This window comes from Balaenoptera ricei, chromosome 20 (genome assembly GCF_028023285.1).
Source record: "Balaenoptera ricei isolate mBalRic1 chromosome 20, mBalRic1.hap2, whole genome shotgun sequence".
In the NCBI taxonomy this organism is placed as follows: domain Eukaryota; kingdom Metazoa; phylum Chordata; class Mammalia; order Artiodactyla; family Balaenopteridae; genus Balaenoptera; species Balaenoptera ricei.
The window spans coordinates 14,629,205-14,650,834 of NC_082658.1; the positions used below are offsets into that span (position 1 = coordinate 14,629,205).

At 49.3% G+C, this 21,630-nt stretch overlaps 1 protein-coding gene across 2 annotated transcripts in view; it reads left to right on the plus strand.

The window, feature by feature from the left end:
- PECAM1 (platelet and endothelial cell adhesion molecule 1) overlaps positions 1-17,213 on the plus strand; it is a 54,564-nt gene extending 37,351 nt beyond the window's left edge. For both annotated transcript variants that reach the window (XM_059908351.1, XM_059908350.1), the window contains 3 exons: positions 1,463-1,519; positions 11,354-11,376; positions 16,170-17,213. In XM_059908351.1, the coding sequence (XP_059764334.1) occupies positions 1,463-1,519; positions 11,354-11,376; positions 16,170-16,199 (110 nt within the window). In that variant the 3' untranslated portion in view covers positions 16,200-17,213. The remainder of the gene's footprint in view (positions 1-1,462; positions 1,520-11,353; positions 11,377-16,169) is intronic.
- The last annotated feature ends 4,417 nt before the right edge of the window (positions 17,214-21,630 follow it).

Sequence of the window (21,630 nt, forward strand, 5' to 3'; positions counted from 1 at the left end):
GAGACACCCGCAGGGACGTTGACTGTTGTCTTCACTGTCCCATCAAACCTTTATAGGTGCCTCCAGGTAGCTGTGCAAAGTCTGGGATCGGGAGGAGCACAAGACCCAAGGCACTGCCCTAGAGGAGCGTGGGGTCCACCAGGGGAGACGGTCCTGGGGACAAGTCGTGTCAGTGTGTCGTGGGCAAGTGTCCCCAAAGTGCTGTGGGAGCCCACGTAACTGCCCAGGGCACAGGGAAGGGGGGAGTGTGTAAGGGAGTATGTAGGTGTGTGAGGGTATGTGCCACCAAGTGCAGGAGCAAAGCTTGTCCTGGGGCTTGGAGGATGAGGAGGAACGGGGCAAAGCAAAAGGGCCGTGCAGACAGCGGAGGAGTGTGTGCAGGATCAGGGCGTGAGAGAGGGGAGCCTGGTGAGTCGAGGATATCTTGGTGTAGTTAGAATCTGTGTACGTGCCCTGGCCATCTGCCACTGAGGAAAACGACATCCACGTGGCACTGACCATGGCGGCAGGAAGCATCACCCAGTCTGGGGTTCCGTTTCCCAATTGATAGAGGGAGAATGCTGGCCACACGGCATCAGACACCTTTCTACAATAAGGCTTCCTGGTCCTTTGTGCAGGTGAGAGGGAAGTGGCGGGCTCCATCCTGAGGGTCTGTGTGTGTAAGTGCATGTAGACGCACCATGAGTGTGTGTCCGTGTGTGTATACACAACCTGTATGTGTACGTCAGCTTAAACAGATGGCTGTACGGGGGCTCTTTGTCTCCCAAACCACTGAGTCTCCTCTGGGTGTAATCCACACCCTAAGTGGGTCATCTTGTCTGCTGTTCAGAAAGGGTCCAGACCAGAGGATCTGAACCCTGTCTGCATATTAGAACCCCCTGGGAAGCTCTTAAAAACACCAACACCAGGGCCCACCCTGGACCAATTCAATCAATCTGCAATGAGGCCGGGCTTGTTAACATTTGAAATCAACCAGCCCAGTTGTCTAGAGTTGTAAGTGGGTCCCAGCTTATCCTTAGAGTCACAGATGATACCCAGGCTCTAACCCAGACCTTGGGTGATTGGGAGACCCTAACCCAGCCTCCTGGGAGGGGCTGTCAGAGCAGCTGGACAGAGGGACACAGTGGCAGAGGAAGAGGGATGGGGCCACTGAGCTGGAGGCTACAGGTCTGTGCTGGGGGTACCTCTACGTGCACCCTCTAGGTTCAGGGGTCCCACAGTGGCCTGTTGGCCTCAAACTTCCAGGCTGAGAGTGATGCTGGAGAGACCATGATCTTCTAAAGCCGGGAAATGGCCCGGGCTCAGTAGTGACAGGGATTCCAGCGGCTCCTGGAGATGGGCACTCGTGGGGTGGGTAGTGGGGTATAGCCTTGCCTGGGAGCCTCCGACATTTTCCTGCTTCAGCAGTGAGCTGACCTGGTGCCCAGAGGCAGTTGTTGACCTGTGCTTGGTCCCTTTCCAGGTCTGGGAACAAAGGGCACGGAGACGGTGTACAGTGAAATCCGGAAAGCTGACCCCGGTGAGTGAGGGCCCCCTAGCTCCCCGAGCCGGGGGTTGGGGGGAGGGCACTTCCCGCAATCTCATGCATGGGGTCTTGGGAGTGGGCAGGGGAAAGAAGGAGCCAAGGCGGCCAGAAAGGGTGCCAGAGTTGTACCAGAGTTGTTAACCCTCTCTTCCCCACCACCCTTAAAAAGTGGCCACAGGTGACGTGTCCTATTTATTTAGTCGATGAACACTTATTGAGTGCCGGCTGCATGCCAGGCAAACAGAACCTTATACCTTCACACCCAACTAACGGCCAGGTGGACCAAAGCGTGTCCTGGCGCCCCTGTGTGCTCATGAGATGCCCAGCAGCGTTCCGCGCACTCCTGACCCCAGGAGAAGCAGCGTGGCCCTGCCTGTTCTCAGGTGCCAGCCAGGGGCCTCACCTGCTCCTCAGCCGGGCCCTGGTGCACTGGGGCTCCCGAAGGTCTTAGGCAAAGTCAGTGCTTTGCTTTGAAGATGTTCAGTAGCTTCGGCCTTTCTGTGAGCACGCTGACTTTGGGGAAGGGTGTATGGATCTGCTTCCGCTTCCTTTGATTTCAGCCCAGACCCCACTTCATTTCCCATTTCCACTGCTTCCTCATGGAGAGATTCCCTGGGACTGAACAGACACGGAACTGGGGATGCTCCCAGCAATCTCATTTTCTGTGTAATTATTCTCTTCCAGTCTCATGAAATGAAATCCACAAAGACCACTTTTATTTTTTTATCTTTTTTTTTTAATTGAAATCAAGTCGATGTACAATATTATGTAAGCTTCAAGTGTTCTACGTAGTGGTTTGGCGTTTGCATACATTGTGAAATGATCACCACGATAAGTCTAGTAACCATCTGTCCCCATACAGAGTTATTACAATATTATTAGCCATATACCTTATGTGATATATTATATCCCCATGACTTATTGTTTTATACAACTGTAGGTTTGCTACCTCCTAATTCCCTACACCTATTTCGCCCATCCCCCGTCCTCCTCCCTTCTGGCACCAACAGTTTGTTCCCTGTATCTGAGTCTGTTTTCACACAAAGACTACTTTCAAATTCTGAAAATAAGTCACAACCCAAAGGGCATAAACATTCCAGGGGGAAAATAGTCACTATGCAGACATCTTGCTTTGTACAACAAACCTCTACTTAAGTGGATTCTTTGAAAGGGAATTATTAAAACAGGCTGGAAAACTTTGATAAAGCCTGGCTACCCCAAGGGTGGTCCACAGACAGGTAGCAACGATCTCAGGCCCAAACCAGACTCACAGGGTCAGAATCTCCAGAATCTGAACTCCAACAAGGTCCCATGTATTTCTTTTCTTTTCTTTTCTTTTTTAAATATTTATTTATTTATTTTGGTTGTGCCAGGTCTTAGTTGCGGCCTGTGGGCTCCTTAGTTGCAGCACACGGGCTCCTTAGTTGTGGCATCCGAACTCTTAGTTGCGGCAGGCATGTGGGATCTCGTTCCCTGACCAGGGATCGAACCCGGGCCCCCTGCATTGGGAGCACAGAGTCTTATCCACTGAGCCACCAGGGAAGTCCTGGTCCCATGTATTTCTGATGCTACCAATATTTGAGAAGCACTGTCTTACCTGAAGAGCCTACTTGTTATCTGAACTAGGAATCACCCCTTAATTAATCTTTTTAAAAGTGGTATTTTCATGGGTAGAGCAGAAACTCAGCCCCATGGAGAACTTGACACTGACTGAATGATATTTGAAAACCATTTCCTGGGGAATTTTTGGCTTCAGTATCTCATTTTGCAGTCTCAGTCTATTCAGAGCTAGCAAAACACAAATTTAGAAACAGGCTTCCTCTGTTCTTCCAGTGTAACAGAAAGCTGAAGCTCAGATCAGGTTCAAGGTTGGTCCTGATGGGTAATTGTGTAAAAATGCCCCCTTTGCTTTCCTCGTGGATGGTCCCTGAGATGGTTTGCTTTCAGTTGCTTTGGTTATGCAAAAACTCATGTTTATTAAGCACTTACTGTTTGTGCTAAGTGGTCTATATTACATTATCTCTTTCAATCCTCCACAATAAATCCCATTTTTCAGATGAGGATACTGAGGCATAGAGGGCTTAAAACAGTTCCCCACGGTTAGGGTTAGTACACCAGGACTGGCCCACCCCAGAGCTGGATTCCATGCTCCTGATCATTGAGCTGCCTTTGGTTTGGGGGAGGGGAAGCTGGTGAAGTGTGGAGGCCACAGGGAACCCCAGCTACAGGAGGCCTGGGGTCTGTGGCCACCTGAGGCCACCCCTGGAGGTCCCATACAGTTGGTGAAGGCCATGCCCAGTGTGGATTCCAAAGGGCTTGTGTTAGGGACCCTGCAAATTAGCCTGAAAAGAGACAGATTAACAAGAAAAAAGCAGTGAGAGTAACTCGGTAGAGTGGGGTGAGGGAAGCTCCCGGAAGGCTTCCTTCTGCATCCGTTGATTCTCATTTGCCTCTAGCTCAAAATAACCCTTATGCCAAAGTGGCATGTTTTGGGGTGGCGTATTCTGGTTTTCTACTCTGCTTTAGGGTAGCTGTTCAAGTGGGTTCTCTCAGTGTCCCCAGGCTGGTTCTAGATGCCTGAGTCCTCAGTCCCCCGGCTATTGGAACCTGACTGCTCCCGCTGGCCTCAGGCTGGAACAGACCATAGGCACCATAGAACCCAACCCGGCAGGGATTTGAGGTGGTAAAGAGCCCTGTTTTGCTGGGAGATATCTGAGCCCCTGTCCTGGTGCTGCCACTTGACAACTGTGCAACTTTGACCAAGAGGCCTGACCTCTCTGTGACTCAGTTTCTTCAACTGTTAAATGGAGATGGGATTAAATGAGAAAAGGGGATGAGATGGCGCCAGGGGAGATGGTGCCATTTACTCCAAGCACGCAGTCAGTGTATCACCCCTACCATACAGTGAGCATTCAATCCATTTTAGCTAAAAATTGCATGAGGAACTTGAGCCCTAGTGCCTGGCCCAGGGCAAGACTAGAGGCAGCTCCGGTCTCCCAGGCCAGGGCATTCCCACTGTGCTGTCTGGGCCATCAGGTGTCAGTTGGGGCTTGGGTCTCTCTATAATCTGGTCTTTCATCTGGCAGCCAGCTCCTGCCAGGTAGGTAGAGGGAGCCCTGGGTCTTATAGCCAAAACGACGTCGCTGCTGCAAAAGCCAGTGTCCTGGAAGCCAAGGGAGTTCCTGTTTTTGAGCGTTTCCCACTCAGCTGCTGCCCAAGGGGAGGAGGCTGCAGGCCTTGGTTGATTCCTCTTCTCTTTTCTTTTTTTTCCTCTGTCAGCCACTCAAAACCATCGTAGGGTTGATGGAGGCTCTATTATTATTCCTGCTCTACAGATGGGGAAATGGGCAGAGGTCAAATAGCTTGTCCTGGTCCCAGGCCAGTGGTGGCGGAGCAGGGGCGGAGTGCGGGGAGCCTGGCCGCGGAGTGGCGCGCTTCACAGGCCTCACGTCCCCTCTGTGTCGCCAAACCCACCGGCTTCCACTTTCATCAGCCTAAGTAGAGGATTCAACTCTGTCTGCTTCAGAAGTTAAGAGTAACAGCCTGGTGTGGTCTGGGTGACCCTGGGTGAGCCATGGAGCCTCTCGGGACCTCGGTCACCTTCTCTGTGGAATGAGGGGCATGGGCTCGAATCTGGATCAGGGGTTCTCCAGGTTGGTTACAATACAGGTAGACTGGCACCACCTCTGATTCAGTAGGTCTAAGTGAGCTGAGAATTTGCATTTCTAACAAATGCCCACATACTGCTGCTGCTGGTCTGGGGACACACTTTTAGAACCATTTTCTAGATGCTCTGAGTTCCCTTCTGACCGTACCACTCTGAGTTCTGCTGTGCTTCTCGTTTGAAGGGGTAGAGTCTTTCTTACTCCCAGGCAATCCTGGAGGGATTGCTCCAGATTGGCCGGCAGAGATAACCCAGAAACACGTGTGTGTGTGTGTGTGTGTGTGAGGGGAGGCTGTGACCCACAATAAAAAAAGGCCCCGGTGAGGGTCTCTGGGCTGGTCCGTGAGCAGGCTGAGCGCAGGGCTGAGTCTTCTCTGACTTTTCCTTCTTAGGTTTTCGTTCTTCCCCACCTTAGTTTCTCAGTTCCCCATCATCTTCCAACAAGCAGCACTTCAGGGCTGGCTATTTTGGGAAATGGCTCACAGGGCGTAGTTCTGGCTCTTAGACCCCCTTTTTCCCCTGAGTGATGCAAAGGAAAACTGCTCCTCTAGATAAGCAAAAGGGCAACAGGCAGGCCTGCCTCCAAGGAGCAGCCCCAGGCGGGGCTCTGGGTAGCCCCAGGCGGGGCCCTGGAGAGGGTGTCAGGTGATCTTGTAGGCCATGGGAGGCACCAGGTCTTTGCAATCTTGGCTTTAGGCTCTGAGCTCAGCACTTTTTTTCTTTTTTTAAACCTGTGGTTGGCCAAAAAGTTCATCCGGGTTTTCGTAACATCTTATGGAAAAACCCAAACGAACTTCTTGGCCAACCCAGCACATAACACTTGCCATTTTAACCATTTTTACGTGTACATTTCAGTAACACTAAGTACAGTCACATTGTTGTACGATCATCACCACCATCCATCTCCAGAACTTTTTCGTCTTTCCACACTGATACTCCTTACCCATTAAATGATAATTCCCCAGACCCAGCCCCTGGCAACGACGACCATTCTACTTTGTGTCCCTGTGAACTTGACTACGTTCAGCTGTTTTAATCTGTCAGATCAGGTGGCTGAATGAATGATCTTAAGTTGCTTTCCAGTCATAACATTCAGAGTCTCAGCGTCCTGGCGTTTGGAAGGGATGGTCATTTGTGTATGCCTTGGTGTCTCCAGACCCAGGCTCTGGAACATGTCTGTGGTGGGTGGGGACTCGGTCCCTTCTAAGAGTCACTCCCCAGGTCACTTGGCGCCAATCCTAATCCTCTGCCCACCTTTGACTCCACGTTTGCCCTTCAAATTTAAGTCCTGGATCTCAGGGGCCATTTTACCGTGTTTCTGCTGCATTCGTGTCAGCCAGAGGCCAGCCTGGGCGGTTTTCTGTACTGCAAACCTCATGGAAAACATCCTCAATAGGAGACCTGGGGGTTGGTCTTGGCTCCGCCCTCATCAGGTTATAAGACTTGGCCCCACCCCCACTGCTCTCCCATCAGACGTCAGTTTCCTCACAAGTCCCCAGTAAATTCCCTTGGCCTCAGTGGAGCTGCTGCGGGGTGGACATGTCAGTGTTCCTCAGGAATGTACGTGGCCCTTGAGTGGGTAAGGGCTGTTGTGGAAGGTGGGTTCTGTAAAATGAGGAGGGAGGGAGGCATCTCTTCCAACTCATTACCTCCCACTGGGTCTTGACCACAGTCACGCACATCTGCTCTTCTGTATTTTTTCATAGTTGAAAATATATTGGAAAAAAATTTTTTTCTATAAATTTATTTATTTTATTTGTTTATTTTTGGCTGCGTTGGGTCTTCATTGCTGCGCGCGGGCTTTCTCTAGTTGGGGCGAACAGGGGCCACTTGTTGCAGCACACGGGCTTTTCATTGCGGTGGCTTCTCTTGTTGCAGAGCACGGGCTCTAGGTGTGCGGGCTTCAGTAGTTGTGGCTCGCAGGCTCTAGAGCGCAGGCTCAGTAGTTGTGGCACACGGGCTTAGTTGCTCCGCGGCATGTGGGATCTTCCCGGACCAGGGCTCGAACCTGTGTCCCCTGCATTGGCGGGAAGATTCTTTTTTTTTATAAATTTATTTTATTTTTTTTGGCTGTGCTGGGTCTTCATTGCTGTGCCCGGGCTTTCTCTAGTTGCAGCGAGTGGGGGCTAGTCTTCGTTATGGTACGCGGGCTTCTCATTGCAGTGGCTTCTCTGGTTGCGGAGCATGGGCTCTAGGCGTGTGGGCTTCAGAAGTTGTGGCATGTGGGCTCAGCAGTTGTGGTACGCAGGCTCAGTAGTTGTGGCGCATGGGCTTAGTTGCTCTGCAGCATGTGGGATCTTCCCGGACCAGGGCTCGAACCCATGTACCCTGCATTGGCAGGCGGATTCTTAACCACTGTGCCACCAGGGAAACTCCTATTGGAAAATTTAAATTCATTATTAATATGTTGTTACAGTGACTCAAGCACAAATGGTGTTATGTTTTCTACTCTTAACTATTCCAACACCTGAAATATTCGTTTTTAGGAAAATATAAGTACTAATATAGTAGTATACTAGAAAATGTTGATATTAAAGCTTATTTTCCCATTGGAGTTACTTTGGCTTTTTTTTTTTTTTTTTGACATATACATGTATCTATTCGTTTTCAAATTCTTTTCCCATTTAGGTTGTTACATAATATTGAGCAGAGTTCCCTGTGCTGCTGTTCTATTTTGTTGACATACAGCTGAGCTAACATCTTCCTGTCCCAGCAATTAACTCAGTCTGAGGCGAGGAAACCTCTCTGTCTTTGAGGTTTTTCACTTTCCAGCCATTAGATGATTCTTTGCTACATGTTCCCTGCCTGTTAGGGAGGGAAGGAGAGGGATTCTCAGAACTCGGAAGACTTTATCAGAAAGAGACCAAATTGAAGTCAGCCTCAGGAGAAGACAGAGCAAGCCCCGGGGACACTGCCAGAACGGGTGGAGAAAGAGATTTTGCCCCTCACTAAAGCTTCAGCTTTCTCAGGGGAATGGAGAGAATGCTGATAATTTCCTCATAATTTAGATCTGCAAGCTTAGCACATGGGGTTTTTTTAAAGTTCTTATTTCATTTTCACTTATTTGCCTGAGGTTAGGATTTGTCAGCAGTAGTAGCTCTAGTTATGGTTAATGATACGGCTTGCCAGAAATGGGAAGATTAGTCTGTTTTTATGCTCCTCAGTACGCAGGCACGTGGATGATCCTAAGAAGTGAGCGTTGCAGGAAAGTGATCCAGGTTCCAGTGTGGAACCTTTCTCTCCCAGCCCTTAACTAGAACCCATTTACTCCCACCCGCTTGCTTTTGGACTTCACGCAGGATAATCTGTTACTCAGCTGAGTTCTCTTGGTCGAGATGGAGGAGGCGTCTTCCCAGGGTTTGCTCATAGCTTGGTGCTCCGGGTTGTGAGCTGACCTGGGGTCAAAAGCGCCCCCCACCCAACCTCTTCCTCCTCTGACTGGTGCCAGCTAATTCAAGGAAAGGTTTGATTCTTTTCCTCCCCCTTGTTCTCTAGTCCTCTCCTAGTGACATGAGCTAAAGGAGCTAAACTGTAGCTGGGTAGAGAGCCTCTCCGTAAGTGAACTCACGGTTGTCCGTGGCGTACTCGTCAGCTTCACTCAGCCTGCTTGAGCCTTGTGTGAACTGGAATTCCTGGCTAGCCGGGGAAGTTTGTGTCTTCACTCTGATTCGGCGACTGATGGTTTTACAGTGCTCCAGCTTATCCTGAAAGTACTTTATAAAATGGTTTGCAGTTCATCCAAAGTATAACTGATTGACATCTATTTACCCCAGTTTTTAAGACAGGAGAGTAAAGCGGTTTATTATAATTAATTAGCAATGCAGTCAAGTTCTTCCCTATGAAAGAACTAAGGTCTAGGATAAGATTTCCACAGTTTAGAGCAGAGGTTCTCAATGCAAGAGACATTTGGCGATGTCTGGAGACATTTTTGGTTGTCATAATTTGGGGCGGGAGGAGGGGTGCTACTGCATCTAATGGCTGGAGGCCAGGGCTGCTGCTGAACACCTTAGAACGCACAGGACAAGCCCCACAACAGAGAATTACCCAGCCCAGGATGTCAGTAGTGCCCGTGTCAAGAAACTCTGGTTTGGAGGAATTCGTTTCCTGTGACTCCTCCAAGACAAGAGCTGGTTTTCCTCCCTAGATGCCCTGTGCCCACCTTGGAGGTATCCTGGGCACATCCCACCTGAAAACTGGTGGTTCTGGGGAGAGATGCCAAGTCCTGCTCCAGACACTAACCTATGTCTTTTGGATCAGGCAGGGCCCACCTCCCTCACTCAGCCTCTTTCTTCTGCTTTCTCTTTGCCTGGAATTCAGACTCCTGGGATACTTCTTAAGGGAGCAGAAATCCAGTATACCAAGAGTGGCTGGTCATGGAGACGGGACCAAAGAACAGAGGGGCCCTATGCCATGTCCCCTCTGGGAGGGAGAGAAGAGCACTTGAGGACCCATCCCCACCTATCCTGCGAGGCCCAGAGCTAACTAGCCTAGTGGGCACTGCCAGCCTGCCCCCAGGGTGGCATCTCCTACCTCAGAGTGCAAGGCAGTAAAACTTGCTCCATTAAAAAAAAAAATATGGATACTACCCACCAGATTCTGGTACCAAAAAGAAACAAAACAAGTGCGCATAACTTGGTGCTCCATCAGCATTATCAGCATACTTGAATTTTAGTATTCTGTGTCCCTGTTGCTTTAGGAAACACAGCCTGAGGCTCTTGCCCTCTTGTGTCTGATTCCAGAGCCCTTGGGGCTTTGGAGGAACGGGAAGCATGGGATCCTTTGGGTCCTCCCAGGTCAGGTTTGGGCTGGGGGTGGGGTGCTGCCCACAGCCTCACTCAATGTGTGGAAGTTTACACAATGGCTCAACTTCTTGGTCGGGCTGATTCATCCATTTGGCCTTTGACGCCTACCTCTGACCCAGCCAGGACAGAAGGGGGCCCCTTAGGAACTCCTGGCCCAGTTCCCTCTAGAGGAGACGCACAATGGAGCTGTGATAAGACAGGGTTTGAGGGGGAAGTGGACTGGTGGAAACAGGATATTTTTAAATTAGAGAAAGAAACAGAAGATTGTGACTCCCGTCATGACAGTGGGTCCTGAGACAGCCCAGGATTCAAAGGGACTGGGCTTGAGCTTGGGCGGCACCAAGGCCCCTTGAATTGCCTCTCAAGTAAGACTGAGGATTTGGGAGTGGGGACAGGGTATGACTCTCCACCACCTTTAAGAATAGCAACCAACCCCCAAACCCTCATCTCCTCTTGGGCCTTCCCCAGGCTTCTGTGTCTTCGGAGCCATGTCCATAGTGGGCTATTTGGGGAATCAGCCCCAACATGTAGGCCACTCCCCATTCAGAAACTCTGCTGTTAGTGGGGCCTGGTCCTGTCCAAGAGGCAAATCATAGCCCTCTCTTGCCTCTTGCCGTGAAAACCATCTCTAACTAATGCAGGCGGGGGTCACTCACCTTCGATGCAATGTCTCCTGTTCTCTTCTGGACATTTTCAGAATGTCCAGCCAGTGCCGGCGTGCACCCTGGCAGGAAGACTGTGTGGTCTCCGGATGACTGAGATGAGGCTCCCCAGGCCCTGCCCTTCAGACAGCACTTGAACCCACATATGCCAAGGGCGTTGGCCTTGTTGGTACTTTCTGCTCCATTGATCCCACTCCTGGGAACAGACAAGCTAGTATGAAATATGGAAATTGCTTTATTCCCAAAGAGGACATTGGCAGCATTATTTAAAATAGCCGAAACTTGGAAAGAAGCTCAACTTAAATGTTGACATTTAAGTCAACAGTGGAACCAGAGATAATTTTTACCTGCTTTCTACTTTTCTGTAGTTTTCAGGGTTTTTTCCCTAAACTAACAGGTGCTATTAATTTTTAAACAACTGTTTAAAATGTTAAACTAGCTGCCCGGGACGTTATATGCTTGTCACATGGAGCTACAGGGCCCAGGGGAAGCTCTCTGTGGGCAAAGGAGCCGTAAACCTGGGCACCCAGTAAGCTTGAGGGTCTGGCGTCTCCCACACCGCGCCGCCGCCTCCGCCCTCTTTCCTTCACTTGCTTGGCTCCTGAGATGTTGGGCGCGCGGGGTGGGGTGGGGGTGTGGGGGCGGAGCCTAACTCGTGCTCTTTGTGTTGCTCACCTCCGTGTTCTCCTTTGTTTTGCAGATTTCGTGGAAAACAGATATTCTGTAAGTACACATTTCGTATGCACTATTTTTTGAAAACAGTCCATTGAACAGTGAAGTATTTCCAGACTCACCCAGGTTCTGCAGCCCCAGCAATTACACCCCTGGACTAGCCTCATCTGTTTTAGACCAGGAGCCTGGGCTCCTGTGACTAGCCTGGTCATCAGGCTAGCCAGGTTTTCTAGGCCAGTTGTGGTTTTGAAATTCTCTCCTACTGTTTCCATCATTACCACTCAGCCCACTTGTGAAGGGAGAGCCTGGAAGTCTCCCGCAGGGTTGGGAATCTGGGGCTCGCAGCTCCAGATCAGCAAAGTCCACATTTCCTCTGAGTCTAGGTCCTTGGAGGTGAGGCAGATTCGGGGGGTGTACTTGGAGAAGAGAGGCATCCAACAGTCACCCTCACACACCAGGCCCTCTGCTGCAGGGGACACACAAGGTCTTTGATCCAGTGAGGGAATCAGATGAGTTTTCTTGGCTGAGAAAGCAAAGGGATAACAGCTACTCCAGAAGCCATGGAAACAGAGAACAGAGGTGCTTTGTTCTGCCTGGTTAGTGGTCTCTTCACCAAGGAGGGGTCATTTGGATGGGCCATGAGGAATGAGCTGGTTACAGCAGCGTCCAGGTAGAAAGATGAGCAGGGGCAGAGGCGTGAGGGATGGAGCAGCCTCCAGCAGCTCGGAGTGGGAGCAGACGAGGGTGCCGGTGACAAGTGATAGGGGAAAGGTCAGTTAGGGCTTGCTTGGGAAAGACTCGAACCCCTCATTATGAGGTTTCATTCTGTAGGAAATAGAGGATTTAGGAAGCTGCCACTTGGCAGATGGGAATGTTTAAAAGAAGTGCAGAGGCCCAAGTTCAAGTTTTGCAAAGACCCATTTTCCCCTATCTTCCTACTCCCAACCTTTTTATGAGCTACCCAGCAGCACAGGAGTTAACTAACTAGGCAGCTAACATCTTAAGAAATGAGGGGTTTGTCTCTCAAACTGCTTCTTTAAGGTCTGGGAAGAACTTTCAGCAGGATTGCTGGTAGCCCTTCCAATGGGCCCCCAGCTTCCTTTGTTTTGCCTGAGTCTGAATTCTTGTAAAACAGAGAACTCATTATGCCTTTGACAGACAGGAAGCCGCTGACATTCTTTTTATGGAGGAAGGCTATCAATTTAAGGAAAAGAGGAATGAAATGAATGTCTTTTTCTAGCCTAAGCCACCCAGACTCCTGAAATCAGAGACTGTTGCATTGGAAGGAAAGGGGGCCCAATTTATAGATGAGAAAACCGAGTCCTGAATTGGCAGGACAGCTTGACCAGGGTCACCCAACTTGTTAATAGCAGAGCCAGGCCTAGAACCCTAGGTCCCCAGACTCCACGGCCAGTCCACAACACAAGACTCCCTCCAAGAAGTGATGTCACTGCCCCAGCCATCATGGCGTTGCGAGAGTAGAAAGTGAGAACTTTGCCCCATGGGCCTTGTGGGACTCAGATAAAGAGATGTTCGCCCGCTGCAATAATCATGTCTGTGTCCACCCGAGGCAGGTCTGCTGGACCTGCAGGACTGACTTATTTACTTTTTCTTCAATCCAAATGGTCTCTCTGGACAAAGGCTCTGAGCTCTAGGACAGACAGAACTTTCCCTTTCCCCAGAAGCCGGCCCATGGCCCCAGGGGTCTGCTTCCAGAACGCTCCTGAGAGTTCACCCATGGCTGGTCCTGTGCCGCAAAATAATAAGGCCTTTTGGCGGGAGCACAGGGATTCCCAGCCGTTGGGAAAGGCATTTTGAATCTTTAAGGGAATGCGGGAATGCGTCTTGTTTATAAAAGAAGCAGGTATAGTTTCCCTAATAATCAGCTGGTGAGGGTCAGGAGAAAATTAATTGAATTGCTCAGCAGGGAAATGGGAGGGGATTTCCTTCCTGAAATCAAACCTGGCGATCATTCCCAGTTGTTTAATGGCCGTTGCTTCTGAAAACATATTGGAGGAAATATCTTAACAATGAGATAGCCACTTAGCCAAATACTAATTTAGTATTGTTCGACTTGCTTCAATGGCACATTCTGACTTCATTTTTCCTCTGCCATTTTTGCCTTGTTTATAAATCGTGTTGTGGCCCAGGCAGACAGATAACGTGAAAGAGAACACCCTGTACTTAAAGGGATGAATCTGGACCTGCGTGGGTCTCAGGATCTTGGAAGGGACTTGCCTTCTTACTGACAAAAGGCAATTTCTAGTTACAACTCATCTCCTTCCCTCCCGGGAAGCAGCAGGCAGCTGGACTGCAATGGGAACAGCCCTGGAGTTGGGATCAAGAGACTGGGGCATGAGTTCCAGCTCTCCAGCCAAGCCTAAGCTTCCCCGTCTGTAAAATGGAGATGGTGATGGCAACAACAAAAGCAGTAATGTCTACCTATTTAAGGACCATCTTAAGGGTTAAGTGAGAAACATGTGTGCAGAGTACTTTGCAGATTGCAAACTATCATATAAAAGCTAATTGATTATCTATTTTAAAGTTCTTTTCATCAAACACTCTGGCAGCATAAGGCATGGATGGAGAATTTACTTCACTTGGCCCTGAAATGTCCCTGTCACCTGAGAGGAAGGTAGCAGTTGCTTACCCAAAGCACAGGATTCAACCCAAGCCAAGCTTTGACAGGAAGCAGAGACCCACATTCAAACTTGACTTTTCCCTTATACCTATTTATTAGACATGTCACTTCAGGCAGATTTCCTAACCTCTTGGGGCCTTAGCTTCCTCATTTGTAAATTGGAGGAAATAGAACCCTCTCACTTAGTTGTTGCAAGGATTAAGCCAGCACCTAGTACAGATCTGGTTCATTGGAAGTGCTTGGGGGGGGGAACATTCTAGAAGCAGGAAGTGGAGATCCCAGGAGTGTTAGAAGCAAAATGACCTTTGAGAGTGTCCACACCATGTTCTGGCCAGAAGTGGGGCAATTTCTTGGCTGTACTTGGTGCCTGACAGCTGGCCTCTGATTTACACACAGGCAAGCACAGCCTTGGATGTGAGCACGTTAACCTTAACTTCCAAATCCCCAAGGCCTGGATGACTGTGGCCCAGCCTTTCCCATCTCTGGAGCTGGTCCTGCAGCAGCTCCCCGAGCACTCACTTCCCCTGGAGAGGGGAGCGGAGATGTCTGGGGAAGGACTTGGTCTGGGGCCTGCAGAAGGCTGGACACCAGGGTCACACACACACACACACCCCGCCACCCCCAGCCGAGCGGAGGAAGTGGAGCGAGGGTAGCTGCCAGGGCTGGCGGGCCTCCAGCCCCCAGGGGCCAACACAGCTCTCTTGGCCTGCTTGCCTGGGTCTCTCCTGGCAAAGGAGGAGGCAGAGCCTCGGCCTTCCGGCTGGGGCCCCACAGACGTGCATCCTCTTCCGAGAGGCTCCTCAGCCCTGGCAGGATCAGAATAAAGCAGGGACTCCATCTCAGCCAACCCTCAGGGAGACGGACAGCCCAGCCATGGCGTTCCCAAGGCCTTGGCCAATCCCCACAACTTCTACTCCTGCCTCCCCCTGAGATCCACCTGCAGCAGGGGGCCCTGTGCTCACAGAGGGCCCAGAGTCAGGCACTCAGGCAGGTGCTGCCTGCTCTTGCAGACTCACTGCCGCCCAGGGCCCAGTATCTCCCAGCATGCTCCACTCTTGCCCCCTTGCTCCGTCCATTCATCAAAATCCACCTCACCTCGCTGCCCAGCTAGGGTCCGCTCACCACCTCTCAACTCCTTCTGCAGTTTGTTAGGACCTCTTCCACCTTCTACTTCATGCTAACATTGTTTGTCAATAATGGATAGGATATAAAATTCTCGGGGGCAGGTTCTTGCATCCTCAGCAGAAAGAACAGTGCCTGGGTCAGACGGGGGTCCAGTCACTGATGGGTGTGTAGGTGACACACATACCCTGTGGAGCAGTTAGAGAACACTGCAAGGCGGCATCTGGAATTTAAGAAAATTTTTTTTTCACTTTTATTGTGGCAAAATATACACAACATGAAGTTTACCATCTAAACAACTTTTCAGTGTACAATTCAGTGGCATTAAGTGCATTCTCATTGTTGTGCAACAATTGCCAAATCCATCCACAGAACTTTTCATTATGCCAAACCCAAACTCTGTACCCATTAAGCCCTAACTTCCTATTTCCCCTTCCACCCAGAATGGCAGCCACCATTCTACTTCCTGTCTCTATGAACTTGGCTTTTCTGGGGACCCCATTTAAGTGGAATCACTTGTTCCTTTTGTGTCTAGCTTATTTCAGTTAGCATAATGTTTTCAGGGTTTATCCATGTTGAAAGGAATCAGAATTTCATTCCTTTTTAAGGCAGAATCATATAATTTAAAAACATTTAGGTTTGATCATTTGAGTTCAGTCTTTCATTTTGAAATATAAAAACAGACCTAGGGAAGGTTCACCTCATGTTAGAGGCAGAGCTGGAGCAAGACACCAGGTGTCCCTTAACTTTCCTAGTCTTCCTCTTTTCTAGTCTTCCCCATGTAGCACCCATGGGACCTAGTGCTGGGTTCACAGTGGGTGCTTGATGAAATTGGCTGCTAGCCTGATGTGCAACGTGTCTGCGGGGGGAGTAGAGGCTGCAGGCCCTACAGAGCAGGTGTGGAGAGAAGGGAAAAACGAGTGCGGGCAGGAGCTGCCCCGCGGGGGGTGTCCTCGGATGACAGCGCTGCTTTGCAGTTCCTTTGAGAAGTGCTATGTGCAGTTTTTCGTATCTTTCCGCCAGGCCAGTCTCCAATCCTGAAGGGTGTGACCATAGCGTGTCTTGTCTCTTGTCACTGCAGAGAACGGAAGGCTCCCTTGATGGAACTTAGGACTCCGAGAGCACACGCCCCTCCCTGGGAGGACACCCACATGCTGAGAAGAGCAGATGATTCCTGTATTCCAAGAGTTTTGTGCACTTATTTATGAACCTGCCCTGCTCCCACCGAACGTGGCAATTCCTCAGGCCAAGTCACCAGTTCTTAAATCCATCTTAACTACATTTATGTTGGGTATAAAGGGCCAACAGAGGGGCTGGTTAATTTCCCACACGGCCCGCCTCCCACCAAGCCGGAGCACCCTCGGGAGTGGAGGGAAGCAGCAGGAGGTTCAGAGTAAACTGGCCACTGAGATATTTTGAAACTTGAATATTTTGTTTTGTACAGAGATCAAGAACTTTTCCAAGTCCCCTCATACACGGAAACCGGTTTCTGTTTTGTAGTCAATCCCTCCTAGCGAATGGCCTGACTTGGGGGCTAGTTTTTCTCTTTGCCTTTGGTCCTTCAGGGGTCTGTGGTTCTGGGCAGTCCTTGTTCCTTGGAAGTGCACAGCATGGACCAGACAGCTGCACCCTGTCCCCTCTACCACCTCACCTGCCACAGATGGGAAAACAGAGCTGCTTGGGAGCGACCCCTTTGAGATGCCAACTTGAAGATGAGGTTCATTCTGTGCAAGGCACCAAATAGAAAATGAAGTTGGACAAAGCACAGATGTTCTTGAGCTGGTTTTCTATTCCCTTTCTTTCTTTTCCTCTACCGTGCTGAAGGCCGAAGGACAGGAAGATGGTTGCCTCCAGCAAATATTTTTTTTTAATAGAAGAATGAAATGCCTATTTTTCTTACTAATTTTTTGTTATTTATTCCTTGCTAAAGGAATGGTCTCCCGAGGTCTTCAGATGTTTCTGATGGTGCCCTGAGTGGGTGGATGAGGGGCTGCGGCCATTCTGCGGTGGGATTGCACGAGTGAGCACACCCAAGCGGAACCACCTCCCTTGTCCTCCTCATTGACACAGCCACAGGGACCCTGAGGGGTGTTGTATTAAATAAATTTGATCTTTACTCTTCACAGACCTGTGAGATGTCATCTTCTGAGAGGCCACACGCGTACAGAATATCTGTTGTGCCTGGGGACTCCTCAGAGCACCCAAGACCACAGAGAGAACCAAGCAGGTCCTATCAGCAGGCCAGGGCCTCGGTGGCCTTCACTGAAGTCACAGGTAGTCTGAGTCTCAAACCCTGAGTTATTAATATCCATCAGCTGGTGCTTCACTGTTTGCTTCCTAGCTGAAACCTGCTAGGCTGTTGTCAGATTGAGTGAACAATAACAACCCCCCCAAACCAGGATGCCTGGTTAAATTTGAATTCCAGATAAACAACAAATAATTTTTGAGTATAAGTATGTCCCATGTAACATTTGGGACATACTTATACTATAAGAGTATTCATTTATCTGAAATTCAAATTTAACTAGGCATCTTATGTTTTATCTGGTAATCCTACTGGCAAAGCCTCCTCCCACCCCTCTAGGCCTCAGGGTCCACCCTCCCCCGTGGCCTCAGACCAGACCTCCCTGCCCCACAGGCCAGCACCGCCCGCTGGACCCGAAGGCAGAGGAGATCTGTGTGTGTCCTGGGTCTGCGGCGGCAGAAACCTGAAGGAGCCTCTTTGTCTCTTCATCTCTAAGATGAGGAGGTTAGACTAACGGTTCTTAACATTTGGAGGGTTTAGATTCCTTTCAGAATGGGATGACAGCTATAGACACACACACACAATGTTGTATCACAAAGATGCTATACAATTTCCCAGTTTTCAGAGCCATTGACTCAGCGCAGGACAAAGCATTAGATAATCGCTAACAGCATTCAAGCCTGATAGTTGTTGTGTCGGTGATTTGGGGTGCACCCCGAGCCCCCGTGTCAACTCCTCAGTCCCTTGCTGCCACCAGAGCAGAGCATTTCTGTGGAAGCTGGGAAGACCCTGTTCATACTGCTTATAACTTATTTATGGAGGATAATTGGGTCTTTATTTTTCCCCTCAGTCTGTATGTCTGAGAAGCAGGCCACACACGCAGGGGTCTTTCTTTCAGTATATATATTTTTTAATTTTTAAAAATTTAAAATACTTATTTATTTATTTATTTTTGGCTGCGTTGGGTCTTCGTTGCTGTGCGCGGGCTTCTCATTGCGGTGGCTTCTCTTGTTGCAGAGCACGGGCTCTAGGCACATGGGCTTCAGTAGTTGTGGTGTGCGGGCTCTAGAGCACAGGCTCAGTAGTCGTGGCACACGGGCTTAGTTGCTCCGCAGCATGTGGGATCTTCCCGGACCAGGGCTCGAACCCGTGTCCCCTGCATTGGCAGGCAGATTCTTAACCACTGTGCCACAAGGGAAGTCCCTCTTTCACTATATTTAATGGCTAAAATCTCCCAACTCAGGATCCTGGTTCCGCTGTCCTAACCTGATGCCATAACCAAACGTCTAAGCCTGAGCTCATCACGTAACAGGAGGGTCCAGTCACCATTTCCAGGAGAGGAAGGACATTTTCTCAGCTGTGGAACTTGTTAGTTAGAGCTCCCTCTTGTGTCCTCATGTTGTAATAGCTTATTAGAGAAGAGACCACTTAGAAAAGGCAGAGTGGAAGTTTTCCCCTTTTCTGAGGAGCCACACGAGGTCAGCCACCCATTTCATGAGCACATACCGAGCGCTCCACCCGCGGAAACTGACTGACTGAACTCTCACTCCGTGACATAGACTCAAGATGGGCAAAGTGACCCCAAGGTCAACATTAATTCATTCACGCAGTGGTTTTCTACCAGGGCGATTTTAACTCCCGGGGTCACGGGGCAGCGTCTGGAGACATTTTTCTTTGTCACAGTTGGGTGGGGATGCTACTGGCACATGGTGGGTAGAAGCCAGGGAGACCATTAAACATCCTACAATGCACAGGACAAACCCCTATGACAAAGAAGTATCAAGTCCAAAATGCCAATAGTGCCAAGGCTGAGAAGCCCTGCATTGAACCAGCCAGTTTATTCATGTATTTACTCAACAAGCTTGCATCCATCCACCATGCTCTGTTTTCCCGACACTTGGGAGTAGGAAGATTATAAGAATCACATGGCCTCTGATTTCCTATACAGTTCAGTAGAGATACAGGTGAGTAGAGAGCCAGTTACAACAGTGGGACAAAGGTGGTGATGGAAAAATTCAAAGCCAATGGGGGCATAGGGAAAGGGCTCCTAACACAGACTTTGGGGGATCAGAGAGAGTGTCCAAGAGGAAGGTGGGTGTAACCAAAGATCTGAGGGCAGGTAGAGGGTAGCAGGTCAAAAAGGTGGGGTAAGGAGCGTGACCAACAATGGGGGGACGTGTGCTAAGACCCTGAGGCAAGGGAGAGGATGGTGTCCCCAATGAATATAAGGAAGACTGCCTGTCAGCCCTATGACCCAATCAGTCCTCTTCAAAAAGCCAGCACTGTCCCCTGGGAATTTCTGCCGGGAATCCCATTGGCCCGACCCAATCTTTGAGAGTCTTAAGAAGAAGGTTCCCAAAAGTTGCTCGGCCAGAACTCAACTCCTGAGCACGGTTGTTTTTAAGACTCTCCACCGGTGTCATTAGCATGTTGGAGAGAAAACCTCTGCCACAGGTCAGATTCTGCCCTTGCTCACTTAGCACTCTGAGGCTCAAGGAAGAAGGCGAACCGGAGGGAGGTGGGTGCCCAGCAGGACAGTCTCCACAACTGGGGTCCACGGGAGGGTGGGGGCGGGGCATGGTGTCTGTGAACACCCTGAGAGTGGGTGCAAAAAGTTGTGAGCGCACATGACATGCTAGGGGAGAGTCCATAGCTTTTATCAACTTCTCAGAGACATAATCCAAAAGAGGGTTAAGAACCATGAAATAATTAAAAACTCATGTGTTCTCCATATGATTTGATGTCAGTTGAAAACCCAGGTAGAGGTCAACCCATTTCTAATCAAAGGATCTACTTCATGGACAGTTTTAAGTCCGATGTCCCAAGAGGGACTTGGCTTGCCTTGAAAAAATTGCTCAGAATAAAGAAATAAATGGTGATTTCAGTGTTCAAAAGAGACAGCCGTCATCTCTCAAAAGTAATAAACTATTAGACTGTTTTGGAATGCCAAAGGGATAGGCGGTAAATATTTTGAAAAGCTTCAGAGTCCAAAGTATTTCTAAAGCCTGAATTGTCCCTTCATACGCATTTCCTAATTCAATGGGAAATGAATCTTTATTTCAACATAAACTTTGACGATAGAAAAACTATTTCCATGTTTAGAGAGGATGAAAGATGCTGGGAATAAATAAAATTCTTAAGGAAAAGTAAAAGGCAAGTTGGAATGGGTGATTGGCTACCAGTTGACTGCGTGATCTTGGATATGTCACACATCCTGGAGCTCTTCTCTTACAAAAGAAGGCGTATTAGTGTCCTAGGGTTGCCATAGCAGAGCACCACAAACTGTGACTCAAAACAACAGAAATTTATCCTCCCACAGTTCTGGAGGCCAGAAGTCCGAAATCAAAGTGTCGGCCACGCCAGGATCCCTCCAGAGTCTCAAGGGAAGATTCCTTCCTTGCTTCTTCTAGCTTCTGGTGGTCGCTGGCGATCCTTGGTGTCTCGTGGCTTGCGCTGCACCACTCTCACCCCTGCCTCTGTCATCACGTGGGCTTCTTCCAGATATGTGTGTATCTGTGTCTTCACGTGGCCTTCTCATAAAGAGACCAGTCATTGGATGTAGGGCCCACCCTAATCCAGTATAACCTCATCTTAACTAATCACATCTGCAAAGACCCTGTTTCCAAAGAAGCTCACGCTCTGACCTTCCAGGTAGACATGAATTTTGGTGGGGGTGAGGGGACACCAATGCACTCCAGAAGGAATTGGACAAGATGACCTCATGTTCTCGCAGCTCTACTTGACATGTGTATAAGACGTTCCTGTAAAAAAAGTATGACAGGGCTTCCCTGGTGGCGCAGTGGTTAAGAATCCGCCTGCCAATGCAGGGGACACGGGTTTGAGCCCTGGACTGGGAAGATCCCACATGCTTCAGAGCAACTAAGCCCGTGCGCCACAACTACTGAAGCCCGCGTGCCTAGAGCCCATGCTCCGCAGCAAGAGAAGCCACCGCAATGAAAAGCCCACGCACCACAACGAAGAGTAGCCCCTGCTCGCCACAGCTAGCAAAAGTCCCTGTGCAGCGACGAAGGCCCAACGAACCAAAAATAAATAAATAAATATTTTTTAAAAAGTATAACAACAATGATTTACCTTTAAATAACCATTTTTAAAATTAAGGTAACATTGTTTTATAGTATTATATATTTCTTGCACATACATTATATTTCAACTTCTGTATATACTACAACGTGCTCACTACCAAAAATTTATTTATTTATTATAAATGTATTTATTTATTTACTTATTTATTTTTGTCTGCATTGGGTCTTCATTGCTGCGCACGGGCTTTCTCTAG